This window comes from Pituophis catenifer, unplaced genomic scaffold, assembly GCF_029215685.1.
Source record: "Pituophis catenifer annectens isolate HBS135680 unplaced genomic scaffold, rPitCat1.0.hap2 SCAF_1, whole genome shotgun sequence".
NCBI lineage: Eukaryota > Metazoa > Chordata > Lepidosauria > Squamata > Colubridae > Pituophis > Pituophis catenifer.
Window position 1 is genome coordinate 345,682,496 of NW_027256881.1, and position 21,619 is coordinate 345,704,114.

General features: G+C 46.3%; 1 protein-coding gene across 2 annotated transcripts in view; it reads left to right on the plus strand.

Moving 5' to 3' along the window:
- Positions 1-21,619, plus strand: part of PIAS4 (protein inhibitor of activated STAT 4) — a 48,192-nt gene that overhangs the window by 12,882 nt on the left and 13,691 nt on the right. For both annotated transcript variants that reach the window (XM_070944700.1, XM_070944693.1), the window contains exons 2-5: positions 5,890-5,974; positions 9,358-9,399; positions 15,058-15,148; positions 16,832-16,960. In XM_070944700.1, coding sequence (XP_070800801.1) covers positions 5,890-5,974; positions 9,358-9,399; positions 15,058-15,148; positions 16,832-16,960 — 347 coding nt within the window. The remainder of the gene's footprint in view (positions 1-5,889; positions 5,975-9,357; positions 9,400-15,057; positions 15,149-16,831; positions 16,961-21,619) is intronic.

Genomic DNA, 21,619 nt, shown 5'->3' on the forward strand with positions numbered 1-21,619 from the left:
GAAAAACGGCGTACACATGCGTGCCAGCCAGCTGATTGTTGGGTGTGCATGCTTGCCAGAACCCGGAAGTTTGGCTTTTCTGGAACACGATCCCTTTGCATGCATGGCAGTGCTGAAAACCGGCCTACGCATGTGCCAAAAACCGGCCTGCGCATGTACGCCAGCCAGCTGATTGTCAGGCGCACATACGGGGTAGAACCTGGAAGTTTGGCTTTTCCGAAGTGTGGTCCTGATGAGCGCGCGCATGAGTGCCAAGAAGGTTCACCATCACTGCCCTAGTCCTTCTTTTCTCTAGACTAGCCAAACCCAAATCCTGCAAACCGTTCTTCGTATGTTTTAGTCTCCAGGCCTTCAGTCGTCTTAGTTGCTCTTCTTTGCACTTTTTCCAAAGTCTCAACATCTTCTTTTGTAACGCAGGGACCAAAACTGGATGCGGCATTCCAGGTGTGGCCTTACTAAGGCTTTATAACGCGGTACTAATAACTTCACGTGATTTTTGATTCTGTGCCTCTGTTTATAACAGTCAAGGATTGTATTGGCTTTTTTGGCTGCTGGCTCATATTTAAGCGATCGTCCACTGGGACTGTTTCGGAGCCAGGTTTCGCCTAATCTGTCCTTGTACCTTTGATTTTTTCCTGGCAGGGTAGATAAAAACAAATGATTTTTTAAAAAAAAATCAAAAAAATCAGAATTTTTTGATTTAAATCAGATTTTTTTGATTTTTATCAAATTTATTTTAATAAAAAACTTTTGGGGTAAAAATCTATCGTAAGATAGTTTTCTATTTAAGATACATAAATAATTTAGTTTATTCAGCATGAAATTGAGCTTAATTATGTAGCACGGGGCTGTATATTCTGCAACCCTGGGACTATCGGTGAGTCAACAGCGGGTCAAAGGAGTAGCAGAGATGGCAGTTGCTCTTTAAAAATTAGGATTTAAATCGAGTTGATTTAAATCAAGCCTTTTTACTAGTGATTTAAATCATGATTTAAATTGTGATTTAAATCATGATTTAAATTGTGGTTTAAATCATGATTTAAATTGTGATTTAAATCAACTCGATTTAAATCAAATCCACCCTGTTTCCTGCCAAGGTATAAAACCTTTGCTTTTCTCCATGTTAAATTTCATCTTGTTCGTGAAACCAGGTGGTCTTCACTGCATCCCCCCAGGCCAGGCAAATCCTTGTTAGTTTGACACCCATCATTGCATTCCCTGCAGTGCCGATCTTTGGATAGCACATGGCTTGCTCCATAGTGATTCTTAAGGAATTCTTCCTGTCATAGAATCATAGAATCCTAGGGCTGGAAGGGACTGTGGAGGTCTTCTAGTTCAGGGGTGGGCAAATGTGTCCCTTTTACAACCTGTAGACTTCAACTCCCAGAATTCCTGAGACAGCTTGGCTGTCTCAGGAATTCTGGGAGTTGAAGTCCACAGGTTGTAAAAGGGTCACATTTGCTCACCCCTGTATCTAGCCCAACCCCCTGCCCAAGGCAGGAGTCCTTATACCATCCCGGATAATTCATGCCAGGTGAAAGGATATTTTTCAGTGAACTCCCCTATGCACTGGTGGTGTTCCCTGGACTGGTAATGAGACGTCTGCCAACTCGGCAGCAAGATCCCAGAATTGTACCAAAGTCGATGTATGTTGCTCAGAGTCCCAATCTGTGGGTAGCAACCTCGTCGAAACTTCTTAAATAAATATGTCGATCCTTCCAATTAGTCCTCGACTTATAATGGTCTGTTTAGTGACCGTTCAAAGTTACGACGGCACTGAAAAAAGTGATTTGGGATTAAGTTTTTCACACTTAGGGCCTTTGCAGCATTCCCCCGTGGTCACGTGATCAAAATTCAGATGTTTGGCAACTGACTCATATTTATGACGGTTGCAGTGTGATCCCCTTTTGCGACCTTCTGACAAGCAAAGTCAAGGGGGGGGGAAGCCAGATTCACTTAACAACCATGAGAATAGAATAGAATAGAAAATATGGAATAAGGATAGGATAGGATCAGAATCAATAGGAGCGGAATAGGAATAGAATCGGAATCGAATAGAAATAGGAATAGGAATAGAATAGAATAGGAATAGAATAGGAATAGAATAGAAATAGAATAGAATAGAATAGAATAGAATAGAATAGAATAGAATAGAAAATATGGAATAAGGATAGGATAGGATCAGAATCAGAATAGGAGCGGAATAGGAATAGAATTGGAATCGAGTAGAAATAGGAATAGAATAGAAATAGAATAGAATAGAATAGAATAGAATAGAATAGAATAGAATAGAATAGAATAGAATAGAATAGAATAGAAAATATGGAATAAGGATAGGATAGGATCAGAATCAGAATAGGAGCGGAATAGGAATAGAATCGGAATCGAATAGAAATAGAAATAGGAATAGAATAGAATAGAATAGAATAGAAATAGGAATAGAATAGAAATAGAATAGAATAGAAAGACGCAGAATCAGAATAGGAGCAGAGCAGGATAAGTAGGATAGGATAGGAGCAGGAGCAGAGCAGAATAGGAATAGAGCGGAGCGGAGCAAAACAACACAACAAAACAACAAAACAAAACAAAACAAAACAAAACAACAAAACACAGAAGAGAACAGTTGGAAGAGACCTTGGAGGTCTTCTAGTCCAACCCCCTGCTCGGGCAGGAAAACCTACATCATTTCACACAAATTATTGTCCAATCTCTTCTTTTAGAAACTTCCAGTGTTGGAGCATCCACAATTAATGATTGCAATGATTCACTTAACAATGGCGGCAAGAAAGGTCGCAAAATGGGGCAAAGCATTCACTTAGCAAACATCTCCCTCCGTGACATAAATTTCGGGCGTGTTCCTACCTCGAGGCCTACCCGTATTTAAAACAAATAAATCGAATCCTGCTCCGGAAAAAAAACCTGGGCCAATATTCCCATTCTCCCAGGCACTCTTAGCGAGCTCGGACATAACCTTTCCTCCTCCTAGAACTGCTAAAATGAACCTCTCCAGCCCAGCTGCAGAAGCCTTGGTAAGAAGCCCCTGCTGTGAATTAACACCTCATAATTAACATAATTAAATTTAGCAAATGGCAGGAGAGCTTACAAGCTATAAGTGGAGAAAGCAGGCAGGATGCTCGTGTTCTTGTCATCGTCCCTGGCAAAAAAAAAAAAAAAGTTGTGGATTTTTTTTCCTTGCCATCAAAAAATCCCCTGGATTTACAATCTTTTTTTTTTTTTTAAGCCTTGAGAGGGTAGTTTGGCAGTTGTGTTAAACCTTTTTTTTTTTTTTTTTAATTTTGATTTATATGCCGCCCTTCTCCGGAGACTCAGGGCGGCTTACAGTGCGTTAAGCAATAGCCTTCATTCTTTTGTATATTTTATACAAAGTCAGCTTATTGCCCCCACAAACTGGGTCCTCATTTCACCTACCTTAGAAAGGATGGAAGGCTGAGTCAACCTTGAGCCTTGGAGAGATTCGAACCAGCAGAAATTGCAGGCAGCTGTGTTAATAACAGGGTGCACTAAACCACTGTACTATCAAACCTTGTCTCCTCTCAAGGTCATCAGACTCATCTAGCAAGTAAGTTAGATAAGGTCAATGTTTTCCTTATCACCGGTTTGAACGGCCTCAGTTGCAGTTTGATGATAATTTTGAGGCGCCCTTGATGCTCTCTGATGCTTGGCTGTTTTCTTGCAGATGTTTCATGACCCAACATCATCATCAATAGCAAAAGTGAGCACTGGTTACGTTACTTAGTTGGGTCATAAAATGTCTGCAAGAAAACAAGCAAGCTCAGAGAGTGCCAAGGACCCCACAGTCGCTGTTCTCCTCTCCCTCCTCCTCCTCTTCCTCTCCACAAATTCCATCCCTTTCTAGCACTGACTAAGTTACTTAGTTGGGTCATAAAATGTCTGCAAGAAAACAACCAAGCTCAGAGAGCGCCAAGGACCCCACAGTCGTCGTTCTCCTCTCCCTCCTCCTCCTCCTCCTCTTCCTCTCCACAAATTCCATCCCTTTCTAGCACTGACTAAATTACCTAGTTGGGTCATAAAACGTCTGCAAGAAAACAACCAAGCTCAGAGAGCGCCAAGGACCCCACAGTCGTTGTTCTCCTCTCCCTCCTCCTCCTCCTCCTCTTCCTCTCCACAAATTCCATCCCTTTCTAGCACTGACTAAGTTACTTAGTTGGGTCATAAAACGTCTGCAAGAAAACAACCAAGCTCAGAGAGTGCCAAGGACCCCACAGTCGTTGTTCTCCTCTCCCTCCTCCTCCTCTTCCTCTCCACAAATTCCATCCCTTTCTAGCACTGACTAAATTACTTAGTTGGGTCATAAAACTTCTGCAAGAAAACAACCCAGCTCAGAGAGCGCCAAGGACCCCACAGTCGTCGTTCTCCTCTCCCTCCTCCTCCTCCTCCTCCTCCTCTTCCTCTCCACAAATTCCATCCCTTTCTAGCAGTGATTAAGTTACTTAGTTGGGTCATAAAACGTCTGCAAGAAAACAACCCAGCTCAGAGAGCGCCAAGGACCCCACAGTCGTCGTTCTCCTCTCCCTCCTCCTCCTCCTCCTCCTCTTCCTCTCCACAAATTCCATCCCTTTCTAGCACTGACTAAGTTACTTAGTTGGGTCATAAAATGTCTGCAAGAAAACAACCAAGCTCAGAGAGCGCCAAGGACCCCACAGTCATCGTTCTCTCCCTCCTCCTCCTCCTCCTCTTCCTCTCCACAAATTCCATCCCTTTCTAGCAGTGATTAAGTTACTTAGTTGGGTCATAAAACGTCTGCAAGAAAACAACCAAGCTCAGAGAGTGCCAAGGACCCCACAGTCGTCGTTCTCCTCTCCCTCCTCCTCCTCCTCCTCTTCCTCTCCACAAATTCCATCCCTTTCTAGCAGTGACTAAGTTACTTAGTTGGGTCATAAAATGTCTGCAAGAAAACAAGCAAGCTCAGAGAGTGCCAAAGCCCTCACAGTCCTCCTCCTCTCCACAAACCCCCTCCTCCCTCTAGCACTGAAGGTGTTACCCAATTTGGTCATGAAACGTCCGCAAGAAAAACCACCAAGATCAGAAAGCCCTGAGGATCAACCATGAAGTACAAATACTCTCTTCGATTGAGGATGATAATTTTCTTGGTTTGGGAAGTCCCTCTGAAGGGCAGCTGTTTCTATAGGATCCTACGCAGGAACCCATAATGGGTTCTCTTTCCTCAAATACCAGTCGGGCTTTCAGCCAGATCTCCTTGGTCTCGGGTCATCCACGGAGGTGACTTTTTGGTGAGGTTTCTCTCTCTCTTTTTTTTTTTTTAAACAAAACTTTATTGATTGTTAAAAAAAACATTTACAACATACAAGTTTCTCTCAATCAAGAAACAAATTTACATATACAGTACATAAACTTCACCTATTGACTAATTTCCGTTATTCTATATACATATATTAAGTATATTATATGTACATATATACAAACAGTAACATATTTCATATTCTATCCCTCTGACAGTGCTGTTTTTAGTTATATTAATTTCTTCTAAATTTCATCTCTTATCTATTTCCTTTCCCCTGGTTTATCCATTGGTACCATCTATTCCATATCGCGTAATATTTGGAGTCCTCCTTATCCTGTAATTCTAAAGTTAGTTTGTCCATTTCTGCACGTGTATATATTTTTCGTATTAATTCCTGGTCAGTTGGCAGTCGGTCGCTTTTCCAAAATTGTGCTAGCGCTAATCTAGCCGCCATGATTATATGAAGCATTAGGTATTTTATGTCATTTCGGATGTTCTTTTTAATCATGCCTAATAGAAAAATCTCAGGTTCTAATTGGTGAGGTTTCTCAATCTCCTTCCGATTGCCTCCCCTTGACCTTCGTCTTTTTGCCTTCCCTGTCCAGTCCCGCAGAACAACGAGAAACTTCAAGAGAGCCCCTGCGTGTTTGCCCTGACGCCACGACAGGTTGAACTGATCAGGAATTCCAGGTAAGTTCTTTGCGAAGTGCCGTGCAAAATCGAAGGCTTCTCGGAGTGATGAACGGTAAAATAAAATAATTTTCTTTTTTTTAAAAAAAAATCTGAGCGAGGTCTTTGAGTGCCTTGTGGCAGACTAGCCAATCCAGCAGCGCAAAGTCCATCTCGTTTTAAAAATATCGTCTTTGCCGTAGATGAATCTCTCAACCTCAGTGTTGCTCCAGGAAAATGGGAGCATGAATGATTTCTCTCTAATTGGCGTTTGTTCCTAAGAGACCAATTCCGAATGGTTACGTCGGTATCCCTCAGCAATCATACAGGTAGTCCTCGACTTACAACTAGTTGCTTAGCGACCATTCGAAGTCACAATGGACACTCCCAAACGACCAGGATTTTGAAGTTTTAAAAGGGAGAGAGAGAGAGAGAGATGGAGGGAGGGAGGGAGGGAGGGAGAAAGAAAAGAAAGAAAGAAGAAAGGAAGAAAAGAAAGAGATAGGAAGAAAGAGAACAAAAGAAAAAGGAAGAAAAAAGGGGGAAAGAAAAAAGTGAGAAAAAGTGTGAGAAAGGAAAGAAAGAGAAAGAAAGTGTGTAAGAGAGAAAGAGAAAAGGAAGAAAAAAGAAAAGGGAGAAAGGAAAGAAAGAAAAAAGTGAGAAAGTGTGAGAAAGGAAAGAAAAAGTGTGTGAGAGAGAGAGAAAGAAAGAAGAAGGAAGAAAGAAAGGGAAGGAAGATAGGTCATATGATCTTTGTGGGGCCCCCCATGGTCACATGACCACGATTCAAGATGGTTTCCAGCCATGTTCACTTAACAACTGCCACAGAAGAGGGGGCCTAAAATCAGACGCGATCATGTGATGATGGCTTGCTTAACAACCGCCACGATTTTTACCGGCTCAATGATGGCCGTAAGTCGAGGACTAACCCATCCGTGAAATATATTTCTCTCCACTGAACGTATGGCTTTGTCAGTGGCGGGAAACTCCCTTCTCTCTCATCCTCACGCTGTTGGGCTGTGGCTGTGGCTGATGGGCCTTGGAGTCCTAGTCACCGCAGCGGGAAGCAGTTTAGCACATCTGCCATCCCTCCTGATCGAGGGGTTTAGCGGTCTCCTTTTGGGGCTTTCCACCACCGTTTGTCTTGGGAATCCCTCTGGAGCCGGGCTCGATTCTTTGTCCAAACCTGTTGGAAGTTAATTGCATGCCCTCCAAATCACAGGCTTTGTGGCAGATGGGTCATCTCTCCTTGTGTGTTGTGTGTATGTGTGTGTGTGGGGTGGGGGTGGGGGGCTCTAATCTGGGATTTTAGTATAGTTTAGTTTATTTATACTTATATGCTGCCCTTCTCCCGAAGGACTCGGGTCAGCTCACAAAGATAAAACAATAAAACAGTAAAATTACGACGAAAATACTCAATTAAAATCCCCAAAGGATTAAAGTTAAAAGCTCCCATCAGATCAGCAAACTTGTTGGAAAAGCCGTGTCTTCAGGTCACCGCGGAAAGAGCGGAGGTTGGTGTCAGCATTCTGATGCTGCCATAAAAAGGAGGAGACGAGGCTTGACTTTTCACCTACTTATTTTCTCTGTAGATAATATCCCCTGGGAGATGGGATGGGGGGGAGGGACATTCCTGTGGGTTGAGGTCAGAAGCTGGGGAGACTGACTTGGAAGATGGCCAATGAGGAGATGAGAATTGGGGAACGGAAAGGGAAGGGTTTGGGGGTCAGAGGGTTAGTATCGGCTACGATGAAGTCGGGGCCAGATCTGTCGTACTCAATAAATGGAATATTTCAGCAAAGATTAATTGTTTGGGAGTGCAATTTATTTGAGATGACATCGAAACTTGACAGTCGGGGGCCATCCGGAGCCCAGTGGGTAAACCATTCCAGAGGGTCGGTGCGCTCACAGAGAACGCCCTCATCCTGGGCGCCATCAGCCGACATTGTCTGGCCGACGGCACCCGGAGGAGGGCAGTCCTATGTGAGCGCACTGGGCGGTTGGAGGCAGGCAGAAGGCAGAAGGTGATCCTGTAAGTACCCCGGGCCCATGCCATGAAGGGCTTTATAGGTAAGAACCAGCACCTTGAAGCGGATCCGAAGGACCACCGGTAACCAGTGCAACTCGCGCAGGAGAGGTGTAACACGGGAGTAACGGGAAGCCCCCGTAACAACCCGCGCGGCCACATTCTGGACCAGTTGGAGCCTCCGGGTGCACCACAAGGGCAGCCCCATGTAGAGGGCATTGCAGTAATCCAAACGAGAGATGACGAGAGCATGTACGGAGGGCATCCCTGTCTAGGAAAGGGTGCATTTTATTTATTTTTTATTATTTTTTTATTTATTTTTATTTTTAAATTTATATACCGCCCTTCTCCCTGAGGACTCAGGGCAGTGTACAGCCAGAATTAAAAAACATGAAATACAAATATTAAAAACAATTAAAATATATATAAATTTGGCCCAAAATTAAAAATACAAACCAATTAAAACATTTAAAATTTCTTCTTAAGCCAGCCTGGCTTGCTGGAAAAAGTGGGTTTTAAGGGCACGGTGGAAGGCACCGAGGTCTTGGATTCTCCTTATCTCGGGGGGCAACTGATTCCAGAGGGTAGGTGCCCCCACAGAGAAGGCCCTCCCCCTGGGGGTCACCAGCCTGCATTGATTGGCTGATGGCACCCTGAGGAGGCCCTCTCTGTGGGAGCGCACGGGTCGATGGGAGGTCGTCGGTGGCAGCAGGCGGTCTCGAAGATAGCTAGGCCCTATGCCATGGAGCGCTTTAAAGGTGATAACCAACACCTTGAAGCGCACCCGGAAGACCACTGGGAGCCAGTGCAGCTCGCGCAGGAGCGGTGTTACATGGGAACGCCATGCTGCTCCCATCACTACCCGCGCTGCTGCATTCTGGACCAGTTGGAGCCTCCGGGTGCTCCTCAAGGGGAGCCCCATGTAGAGAGTGTTGCAGTAGTCAAGGCGAGAGGTGACGAGGGCATGAGTGACTGTGCACAGGGAATCCCGATCAAGAAAGGGCCTCAACTGGCGAATCAGGCGAACCTGACAAAAGGTCCCCCTGGTTACAGCTGTCAGATGTTCCTCCAAGGACAGCTGCATATCCAGGAGGACTCCCAGATTGCGAGCCCTCTCTGTGGGGGCCAAAGACTCACCCCCAATAGTCAGTGATGGAGTCAACTGACTATATCGGGATGCCGGGAGCCACAGCCACTCAGTCTTGGAAGGGTTTTAGGGCATGACTGAAGAATTGTCAGCTCGGGAAAACCCAAGTCAGATCTACTCCTTCAGTTACTTGGTTGTTGTTTTTTTCCCCCTTTCCCCCCCCCCCCCATCTGCCTAAATTGCTTGTGGTTTTTCTGGTTTTGATCTGCGTGTGCTCTTGTCATTCGACAGGGAGTTGCAGCCGGGCGTGAGATCAGTCCAGGTTGTCCTCAGGTAAGCTAAAGGTGCTAATTAACCCTCTTTCCTTAGAAACCAGGGATGGGGGTGGAGGGAAGGGAAGGGAAGGGGATTTAAACAAGGCAGGGGTGCAAGCAGGAGCCAAAGCGTTGCAAAAGGTGTGTTTGCCAGTCAAATACTTTGGAGATTCTCAGCCATCCAGGTCACGGTTATCCCAAAGGTGTTTTTTTCCCAAGAGGCAACTGGACTTTCTGGTTTTTCTTTTGAAGACCTTTCGCTTCTCATCCAGAAGCTTCTTGGATGACCTGGATGACTGAGAATCTCCATAGAGCAGGGGTGGGCAAATGTGGCCCTTTTACAACCAGCTTGGCTGTCTCAGGAATTCTGGGAGTTGAAGTCCACAGGTTGTAAAAGGGCCACATTTGCCCACCCCTGCCATAGAGACAAATGGATTTGGAAGCATTCCTGATACCTTTCCGGTCCCCAGGAGGCAGCCTTGACCTGAAATTGAATCATAGAATCCCGGGGCCGGAAGGGACCTTGGAGGTCTTCAAATCCAGCTCCCTTCTCCAGGCAGGAGTCAAAACTCTAAATTTTTAGAGAATACAGGGGGTGAATTGAGTTTAGATTTAATCGTTCTCTACGTCCCAAAGGTGCTTTTTTTCAGGAGGCAAGTGGACTTTCTTGTTTTTCTGTTTCGCTTCTCATCCAAGAAGCTTCTTCAGCTCTGACAGGATAGTGGGGAATGGAAGGATTTATATTCCTTGCAGACAGCTGGACATTTGCATCCTTTTAGAGGGTCGTGCTCTTGCCTGCAAGGAATATAAATCCTTCCGTTCCCCACTATCCTGTCAGAGCTGAAGAAGCTTCTTATTTTTTTATATTATTATTATTATTATTATTATTATTATTATTATTATTATTATTTAATCTTTAGTGAGATTCACAGCCTTTGAGCCTGGTTAATAGCTCAGCAGCTCAAGTCCTAACCAAGGACCTAGGAACTGTTATGGTATCGTCGGAGGATGTAAGCTGTTCCGAGTAAGGTGGTTTTTGTAGTGTCAAAATGTTCAAGTCCGGTAAATTTAGAATTTCTAAATAGCGGGGTAGCCCTTTGGGTATTGCTCCAAGGGCATATTTCTATGCCACCCACTCTCCGAGGACTCTGGGCGGCTTATACCAAAGACAGTATACTAAATAGCATATTGCCCCCAACAATCTGGGTCCTCATTTTACTCGCCTCAGAAGGATGGAAGGCTGAGTCAACCTTGAGCCGGTGAGATTTGATCCGCTGATCTGCCGAACTAGCAGTCAGCTGAAGTAGCTGCAGTACTGCACTCTAATCGCTGCGCCACCTCGATTCTTAACTTTTCTTGGAAACTTTGGAGAGTTTCCTCCTTTAAATTCCTGGGAGTCCATCTCAGCAAAGACCTCACCTGGAAGATCAACACGATCCAGGTGGCCAGGAAGACTCAATAGAGACTCCACTTCCTCAGAGTCTTGTGAAAAAAAAACAAAGTGGAACAACAACTGGTGACCACCTTTTACCAGTCCACCATAGAAAGCGTCCTCACTCAGTGCATTACGGTGTCGTATGTTGGCTTGACAGCCGCGGATACAAAAACACTTTGGGGGGTGATGAGCGCAGCACTAAATATCGTGGGCTGCTCCCTGAAACCACAAGACGAGATTGCTAGGGCTCGCTGCCTTAGAAGAGTGAGGAAAATCCTCAGGGACGACTCACACCCTGGTCAGCCCTTCTTTATTCTCCTGCCGTCGGGAAGAAGATCTAGAAGCATAGCCAGTCGCACAAACAGGCTGAGGAACAGTTTTTATCCGTCGGCTGTCAAGACTCTTGAATGAAAAATAACTACAACAAGATAGTACGGTTGAATTGCGGGGCCCGCGTGACGTGCAATAAGTTCCCATCAGGGATGAAATTCAGCCGGTTCTATCCGGCTCTGGTGAACCAGTAGCGGCGGCCTACCCACCCAGACGTCATCACGTCCCATTTTTGACCCTCTGCGCATGTGTGGAGGAAACGCTAGTGAGAGCGTGCGCAAGCTCACATTTGTGAACCGGTAATGAAGATAAGTGAATTTCGCCCCTCGTTCACATGGTGCAATAGGATTGGGTGTTTGTTAGCAGGATTCAGTGGGATAGGGATTTTTTTTCTTCTTCACGAAGAAGGGAGGCTCAGCCAGTCTCATAGCACCCATGTTGTACTCTGACAATAAAGGTTTGAATTGAATTTGAATTCTTGGATGAGAAGCGAAACGCCTTCAAAGGGAAAAAAACCAGAAAGTCCAGTTGCCTCCTGAAAAAAGCACCTTTGGGACAACCCAGTGATGAAATCTAAAATTTGTTACTACTGGTTCTGTGGGCATGGCTTGGGGGTGGGGGGGGTGGGGGTAATGTGACAGTGGGCGTGGCCAATTTCTTTTTTTTTAACTTTTAAAACCATTTTTTCTCCAACCTCTTCGGCGAAGAGGTCGTAAAAAAATGCTTTCAAAAGGCTCTGAGGATGCCAGCTGAGTTGCCTGATCGGCAGAGGGTTTTTTTTCTTTTAAAAGCCTTTGACGATCCCAGCTGAGCCGCGCGATCATCAGAGGCTTTTTTTTTACTTTTAAAAGCATTTTCTCCACGGAAGAGGTTGTAGAAAAAAATGCTTTTAAAAGTAAAAAAAAAAAAAGCCTCTGATGATTGTGCGGCTCAGCTGGGCATGGGGGGGTGGCCGCAGGGATTTTTGCTACCGGTTCTCCGAACCACCCGCCTCCATTGCTACCGGATTGGGAACATTTCACCCCTGGGACAACAGTGACCTTGGATGACTGTGAATCTCTACAGATTGTTCTGTAGGAACTCTTGATATAAAAATCAGGTTTGAGCACCCTGCTTCTAGTCGCTCACCAACACTCCCAGAAAAGGAATGCAAGTCCTGTTTTTCATTAAATCTTCTTTATCCTTCCTTATCTGAGAGGAGGAGGAGGAGGAGGAAGGAGGCACTCCTTGCTTTCTCCCGTAAGTCAAGTTTGAAGAACAGTAAAGTCAAGCCAGGGATGACAGCAGAGGGAGACTAGATTGGGATGGGTGTGCGAGCTGGCGAGTAGTGCAGATTTGGAAAACTGCATCCAATCCTGGTCACCATGATATAAAAAAGATGTAGAGACTCTAGAAAGTGTGCAGAGAAGAGCAACTAAGATGATAAAGGGCCTGTAGGCTAAAACATAGGATGAATGAATGCAGGAACTGGATGTGAGTTGTCCTGTGATGGCGAACCTACGGCACGCGTGCCAGAGGTGGCATGCAGAGTCCTCTCTGTGGGCACGTGTGCCGTTGTCCCAGCTCAGCCAGCTGGTTGTCGGGTTTCCGGAGATCTGGTGCGTGGGCGCATGTGGATACGCGCGCATGCATCTTCCAGTTTGGGCACTCTGCTTAAAAGGTTAGCCATCACTGAACTAGTCTAATGAAGACAAGGACTTCAATGAATGAATGAATCAATCAGATTAGAGCTGGAAGGGACCTTGGATGATCTACCATCTGCCATTTCAGACGTGGCTGTCCAGTCTTTTCTTAAAAACTTCCAGCGATGAAGCACCCACAACTTCTGAAGGCAAAGCTGTTCCGCTAGTTAATTGTCCTCCCTGTTAGGAAGTTTTCTCCTGAATTCCAGGTTGCTTCTCTCCTTGTTTAGTTTCTTGTCTTGTCTTCTTGGGCTTAAGACTGTTATCATGTCACTTAGGGTGACATGATAGCAGTGTTCCAATACATGTGTTGTGGCCCGCCAGCAGCCTGCGTGGATCATGGCTGATCCCGACGACTAGGAGGCTGGTGTGGTGTCGGACAGCGAGGAGGCTGAAGAGGATGTGGTGCCTGTTAAGGATATTGTTGTTGTGTTACCAACCAGCAGAGTGTAGAGCACAGAGAAACGTTACTGAGAGCAATGAATAGGAGATGTGCAAACTGGTTTATCAAAAGTTTACTTTATAATGAAAAAAAACAATCTCATAGTCTTTAAATCAATCCAAGCCTTTGCCAGTTAAATCAGTCCAGTGATACAAATACCTTCTTACCACACAAACAGTAGTTGGTTAGAATAACAAGTTCACTCTGGTTCACAAACCATGATGGTAGCAAATGTATCCAACGATGATAGCACAATGGATAGCACTCCTCACACTATGGTAGCTTATCATCAACTGAATACGTTACAGTACTTTTCTTAAATACGTTCATAACCAATTACAGCATGACTCAGCATTACAATGAATCAGCAGTAAAACCTTAAAGTCACACAATACATACTCATATTAAAGTCACAGAACACATATATTGCCTGAACAACTTGTTAGGCTCAAACCATATCCTAACAGTGCCAGAGGCAGAGACTCAGCCAGGGCCTTCAGAACCTCCAGAGGCTCCTTCAAGTGGAGAGAGCGAAGTGGAGGAGCCTCTCCTCAATGCTCGAGCACGCAGGGCTGCCAAAAGGCAGGAGTGGCTACTCAGGAGGAGGAGGTCTCCTCGAGAGTAAGGCTTGAGGATAATTGGCCACTCCCTTAGCCTATTTAAGTCACAGCCGTTAGTAAGTTTCTTGCTGGAAACAACTTGTAATTATCATCAGAGCATTTTTGGAAAAGTCTTATTGTATCTTGTTTTCTGGGCTGGTTGCCAACCTTTGCCGGATTCTGGTTTATTCTTGCTACTTAATAAATTTTATAAGGACCGTTGGTGCGTGTCAATATCCTCGGGAATTCGGAGCTGGGGCAGAACAACATGAGGGGCTGCTAAAAGAAGAGTGGGACAGCCTATTCTCTAAAGCACCTGAACGCAGGACAAGAAGTAATGGATGGAAATTTAGGAAGGAGAGAAGCAACCTACCACTGAAGAGAAATTTCCCGAGAGAGAGAACAATTAATCAGTGGAATGACTTGCCTCCAGAAGTTGTGAATGCTCCAACACTGGAGATTTTTAATCCTTCACAGCCTTCTCCCCAACAATCTGGGTCCTCATTTTATCAACCTCGGAAGGATGAAACGCTGAGTCAACTGTGAGCCAGTCAGGATCGAACTGCTGGCAGTCGGCAGAATTAGCCTGCAGTACATACATGCATACATACCTACATCTACATCATCTATATATAAACACACATACATACATAAATACATACATAAACACATATTATTATATTTTAGAATAGAATAGAATAACAGAATTGGAAGGGACCTTGGAGGTCTTCTAGTCCAACTCCCTGCTCAGGGAGGAAGGCCTAGACTATTTCAAACAAATGGTTGTCCAATCTCTTCTTAAAAACTTCCAGTGTTGGAGAATTCACAACTTCTGGTGGCAAGCAGTTCCACTGGTTAATTGTTCTCACTGTCAGGAAATTCCTCCTTAATTCTAGGTTGCTTCTCTCCTCAATTAGTTTCTACCCATTGCTTCTTGTTCTACCCTCAGGTGCTTTGGAGAATAGCTTGACTCCCTCTTCTTTGTGGAAGCCCCTGAGATATTGGAAGACTGCTATCATGTCTCCCCTAGTCCTTCTTTTCATTAAACTAGACATACCCAGTTCCTACAATTGTTCTTCCTATGTTTTAGCCTCCAGTCCCCTAATCGTCTTGGTTGCTCTTCTCTGCACTCTCTACATCATGGCTCTCTCTCCCATCTCGCTCTCTTAACCTGTGCTTCCTTTCTCAGAATCTGCTACACAGATACCAGCTGCCCTCAGGAAGATCAATATCCCCCGAATATCGCCGTCAAAGTCAACCACAGTTATTGTTCGGTTCCGGTAAGTCATTTTGGGACGTTCTCCGGAAGGATCGGTGGGCCGCATCTGTTTGAACTGGGCTTCTCCTTCATCCAGGTTAGCTAGAGACCCATCTCCACTTGCTCAACCTGCTCCTTGTAAGGGTCTCAGAGCAGAAGGTGGCAGCTGCCGATTCAGTTTGGGCAGTACTCCTCGCCTTCCTCTGCTGTGAACACCACTGCCTCCCCCCCCCCCCCCATTAGGGGTGCCTGCTGAAGACGTTGGGCAAGAAGGATAACACTGCACTTTTCTTCTTTCTTGACCCCTCTCACCTCAGTCTCGGGTCGAGCCACGTATATTTTATAAGCTACCTCCAGAAGTAGGCATCCCGAGGTTTCCCCTATGGCAGGGGTGTCAAACACGATTTCATTGAGGGCCTCATCAGGGTTGTAGTTTGACCTCGGAGGGCCGGGGGGTGTGGGGCTGGGGGAGGGGGGGGCGTGGTGATGGTGGGTGTGGCTGGGGGGGCATGGCCATGGTGGGCATGACATGGGACTCGTGTCGGGAGCACCAGTGGTGGCCAGGTGCTAAGGCAGGACTTCCCTCAGACCCTCCCTAACTCTCATTATAATCTCTTTCTCTCTCTCTTTCTTTCTTTCTTTCTTTCTTTCTTTCTTTCTTTCTTTCTTTCTTTCTTTCTTTCTTTCTTTCTTTCTTTCTTTCTTTCCTTCCTTCCTTCCTTCCTTCCTTCCTTCCTTCCTTCCTTCCTTCCTTCCTTCCCCTTCCCTCTTCCTTCTCCTTTCTTCTTCCTTCCCCTCTCTCCTTTCTTGCTCTCTTCCCATCTTGCCTTCTTTTTCTTCGTCTTTCGTCTTTCCCTTTCTTCTTTCCTGTCCCTTCTTGCATGCCCAAATGCAAAAGGGGAAATATTTCTCCTTTTGTTTTGTTTTTAGTTTGTTTTCATAGCCCTCTGCCAGTAAAAACGGAGTTCAGGGTTGCGCACAGGGCCTGCCTGGGCCCCATTTTTGCCCTGGACGGCCTCCTGCACCCCTCTGCCAGTGAAAATGGAGTTCAGGGGGGGCGCGTGGAGCCTGCCCATGCCCCGTTTTCACCCTGGACGGCTTCCTGCACCCCTTTGCCAGTGAAAACGGAGCTCAGGGAGGCATGTGGGGCCTGCCCGTGCTCCATTTTTGGCCTGGACGGCCTCCTGCAACCCTCTGCCAGTAAAAACAGAGCTCAGGGGCCTTTGTGCTGCCTCCCCGCCCCCCCCATTTTCAGCCTGGATGACCTCCTGCAGCCCTCTGCCAGTAAAAATGGAGCTCAGGGAGGCGTGCGGCGCCTGCCTGTGCCTCGTTTTCGGCCTGGACGGCCTCCTGCAGCCCTCTGCCCATGAAAACGGAGCTCCGTTTTTGCTGGCAGAGGACTGCAGGAGGCTGCTGTGGCTGAAAACGGAGTGTGGGGGGTGGGCGGTGCGTGCCCCCCCTGAGCTCCATTTTTGCTAGCAGAGGCACCGCAGGCTGCTCCTTTGCTGTTTCCAAGCTGGCCACACAGGCCAGATCTAAGCCCTGAATTTGACACCCCTGCCTTATGGCGTCTGATGTCCGTCTTCACATCGTCGAGATGTGGCCTCCTCATTCCCTACCCACGAGAGAAGAGCAGAGTCTTCAAGGCTCTTTCTGATCACCTTCCCTCAACAGCCCTTTTCTCTTTCTCTCTCTCTTTTTCCAGGGCTACTACCCTTCCAACAAGCCCGGGGTCGAGCCGAAGAGGCCTTGTCGTCCCATCAACCTCACTCATCTCATGTACCTGTCTTCCGCCACTAACCGCATCACCATCATCTGGGGAAACTACGGGAAGGTGAGTATCGTGTCCGCTAACTGGGGTTTTACCCTGCTTCCTGCACCGGCAGGCCTCTCGCCTGCATTTCAGGGGTTGGAGCTGCTGGCACACGGTGGGGTGGGGGAATTCGCTTTTTCAGACTCTGCAATCGGTCCCGGGAGAGGCGAACCTTTCGGGTTTTCTGTCACCCGTGATAATCCGCTGGGCGTTCCAGTCATGACAAGGGACTTCTAAGTGGCTTTTAGAGTCGTAAAAACAACACTAGCCCTGATGATGTAACCTAGTTGGGTCCTGAAACGTCTACAAGAGAATCACTAGTTCAGAGAGCACCAAGGACCTCACTGTCGTTGTTGTCCTCCTCCCTTCCCCTTCCCCCTCTCCTCCTCAAATCCCCTCTCCTTCGAGCACTGATAATGCTACCTAGTTGGGTCATGAGATGTTTGCAAGAAAACCACTCGGTTCAGAGAGCACCAAGGACCCCACAGTTGTTGTCCTTCTTCTCTTCCTCCTCCTCTTCCTCCTCCCCCCTCTCTCCCATCCCCTTCTAGCTCTAATAATGCTACCTAGTTGGGTAATGAAATGTCTGCAAGAAAACCACTAAGTTCAGAGAGCTCCAAGGATCCCACAGTTGTTCTCCTCCTCCTCCTCCTCCCCCTCTCCCATCCCCTTCTAGCATTGATAATGTTACCTAGTTGGGTAATGTACAAGTTCGCCTTGTACACCAATCGCGACCCTACCTGGATCGGGAGGCTCTTCTCACAGTCACTCATTTATTTTATTTATTTATTTATTTATTAAATTTATATACCGCCCTTCTCCCGAAGGACTCAGGGCGGTGGACAGCCGGAATTAAGATACATATAATATAAAAGTTAAAAATCACTAAAATAAATTAAATCGATCGGCCTCCCAATTTAAAACTGCACATCTATACAATTTAAAAAAACTAACCCATAAGACCTTTTAGGCTAGGCCGGCTTGGTGGAATAAAAAAGTCTTCAGGGTCTTACGGAAAGTACGGAGGTCCGGGATCAGTCGTATTCCGGGAGGGAGCTCATTCCAGAGGGCGGGTGCCCCCACAGAGAAGGGTCTCCCCCTGGGGGCCGCCAGCCGACATTGCTTGACCGACGGCATCTTGAGGCCCTCCCTGTGAGAGCGTATTGGCCGGTGGGAGGTTATCGGTTGCAGAAGGCGGTCTCGTAAATACCCTGGCCCTAAGCCATGGAGCACTTTAAAGGTGAGAACTGACACCTTGAAGCGCACCCGGAAGACCACTGGGAGCCAGTGCAGCTCGCGCAAGAGAGGTGTTACATGGGAGCGCCAAGTCGCTCCCATAATCACCCGCGCGGGCCGCATTCTGGACCAGTTGGAGCCTCCGGCTGTTCCTCAAGGGGAGCCCCAATAATCCAACCTCACGGTTGGATTATTGCAACGTGCTCTACATGGGGCTACCCCTGAAAAATGTTCGGAGACTACAGTTGGTCCAGAATGCAGCCGCTCGAGCGGTCGTGGGTGCACCTAGGTTCTCCCACATTACACCAATCCTCCGTGAGCTTCACTGGCTTCCTGTTGGTCTCCGGTCACAATTCAAGGTGTTGGTTATTACCTTTAAAGCCCTATATGGCTTAGGGCCAGGCTATCTTCGAGACCGCCTTCTACCGCATAGCTCCCAACAACCGGTAAGATCCCACAGAGTTGGTCTTCTCCGGGTCCCGTCAGCTAAACAATGTCGGCTGGTGGGTCCGTGGGGGAGGGCCTTCTGTGTGGCTGCCCCAGCTCTCTGGAATCAGCTACCTCCTGAGGCCAGGACCGCTCCCACCCTACTGGCCTTCCGGAAAATGGTGAAAACCTTGGCTTTTCCGGCAGGCTTGGGGCCGTTGATCTCACCACTGCAATCTTGTGAGATCCGGCCATGAGTGGTGTGTATGGGGTTTTTAACATATGTTATTGTATATTGTTCATACTGTCTTTGGTGTAAGCCGCCCAGAGTCCTCAGAGAGTTGGGCGGCATAGAAATACGACTAATAAATAAATAATAAAATAATGAAACGCCTGTAAGGAAACCACCAAGCTCAGGGAGCACCAAGGACCCCACACTCCTCCTCCTCCTCTCCCATCGCCTTCTAGCAGTGATAATGTTATTGTCAGGTTTCGATGCTATCTCAAAATAAATGAATTTCCAAACTGCCGATCTTTAAGGAAATTTTCTCTTTATTCGAGCACAGCAATCTGATCCTGGCTCTTTCGCGGTCAGTACTGACCTTTGCCCCCCAATCTCTCCCTTTCCGATCCCCAATTCTCTGCTTCTCATTGGCTATCTTCCAAGTCACTTTCCTGATCCCTTCTTCGTCAGATCACAGGAATGTCTCCCCCCTCTCCCATCTCCGAGGAGACAGAATCTTCAAAGGGATTTAGTAGGCAAAAGTTCAGGCTTCTCCTCCCTTTATTATATGTCAGTGCTGGGACGCTGACAGTTATATAGTTGGGTAACCCTGTAAGGAAATCACCCAGCTCAGGGAGCACCGAGGTCTCCGCACTTCATTCCTGAGCTACAAATATTCTCTTCTATTGGTATTAAGAAAATTTTTAAATCATCTTCATCAGATCACATGAATGTCTCCCCCCTCTCCCATCTCCGAGGAGACAGAATCTTCAAAGGGATTTAGTAGGCAAAAGTTCAGGCTTCTCCTCCCTTTATTATATGTCAGTGCTGGGACGCTGACAGTTATATAGTTGGGTAACCCTGTAAGGAAATCACCCAGCTCAGGGAGCACCGAGGTCTCCGCACTTCATTCCTGAGCTACAAATATTCTCTTCTATTGGTATTAAGAAAATTTTTAAATCATCTTCATCAGATCACATGAATGTCTCCCCCCTCTCCCATCTCCGAGGAGACAGAATCTTCAAAGGGATTTAGTAGGCAAAAGTTCAGGCTTCTCCTCCCTTTATTATATGTCAGTGCTGGGACGCTGACAGTTATATAGTTGGGTAACCCTGTAAGGAAATCACCCAGCTCAGGGAGCACCGAGGTCTCCACACTTCATTCCTGAGCTACAAATATTCTCTTCTATTGGTATTGAGAAAATTTTTAAATCATCTTCATCAGATCACATGAATGTCTCCCCCCTCTCCCATCTCCGAGGAGACAGAATCTTCAAAGGGATTTAGTAGGCAAAAGTTCAGGCTTCTCCTCCCTTTATTATATGTCAATGCTGGGATGCTGACAGTTATATAGTTGGGTAACCCTGTAAGGAAATCACCCAGCTCAGGGAGCACCGAGGTCTCCACACTTCATTCCTGAGCTACAAATATTCTCTTCTATTGGTATTAAGAAAATTTTTAAATCATCTTCATCAGATCACATGAATGTCTCCCCCCTCTCCCATCTCCGAGGAGACAGAATCTTCAAAGGGATTTAGTAGGCAAAAGTTCAGGCTTCTCCTCCCTTTATTATATGTCAGTCCTGGGACGCTGACAGTTATATAGTTGGGTAACTCTGTAAGGAAATCACCCAGCTCAGGGAGCACCGAGGTCTCCGCACTTCATTCCTGAGCTACAAATATTCTCTTCTATTGGTATTAAGAAAATTTTTAAATCATCTTCATCAGATCACATGAATGTCTCCCCCCCTCTCCCATCTCCGAGGAGACAGAATCTTCAAAGGGATTTAGTAGGCAAAAGTTCAGGCTTCTCCTCCCTTTATTATATGTCAGTGCTGGGACGCTGACAGTTATATAGTTGGGTAACCCTGTAAGGAAATCACCCAGCTCAGGGAGCACCGAGGTCTCCACACTTCATTCCTGAGCTACAAATATTCTCTTCTATTGGTATTAAGAAAATTTTTAAATCATCTTCATCAGATCACATGAATGTCTCCCCCCCTCTCCCATCTCCGAGGAGACAGAATCTTCAAAGGGATTTAGTAGGCAAAAGTTCAGGCTTCTCCTCCCTTTATTATATGTCAGTGCTGGGACGCTGACAGTTATATAGTTGGGTAACCCTGTAAGGAAATCACCCAGCTCAGGGAGCACCGAGGTCTCCACACTTCATTCCTGAGCTACAAATATTCTCTTCTATTGGTATTAAGAAAATTTTTAAATCATCTTCATCAGATCACAGGAATGTCTCCCCCCTCTCCCATGTCCGAGGAGACAGAATCTTCAAAGGGATTTAGTAGGCAAAAGTTCAGGCTTCTCCTCCCTTTATTATTTGTCAGTGCTGGGACGCTGACAGTTATATAGTTGGGTAACCCTGTAAGGAAATCACCCAGCTCAGGGAGCACCGAGGTCTCCGCACTTCATTCCTGAGCTACAAATATTCTCTTCTATTGGTATTGAGAAAATTTTTAAATCATCTTCATCAGATCACATGAATGTCTCCCCCCTCTCCCATCTCCGAGGAGACAGAATCTTCAAAGGGATTTAGTAGGCAAAAGTTCAGGCTTCTCCTCCCTTTATTATATGTCAGTGCTGGGACGCTGACAGTTATATAGTTGGGTAACCCTGTAAGGAAATCACCCAGCTCAGGGAGCACCGAGGTCTCCGCACTTCATTCCTGAGCTACAAATATTCTCTTCTATTGGTATTGAGAAAATTTTTAAATCATCTTCATCAGATCACATGAATATCTCCCCCCTCTCCCATCTCCGAGGAGACAGAATCTTCAAAGGGATTTAGT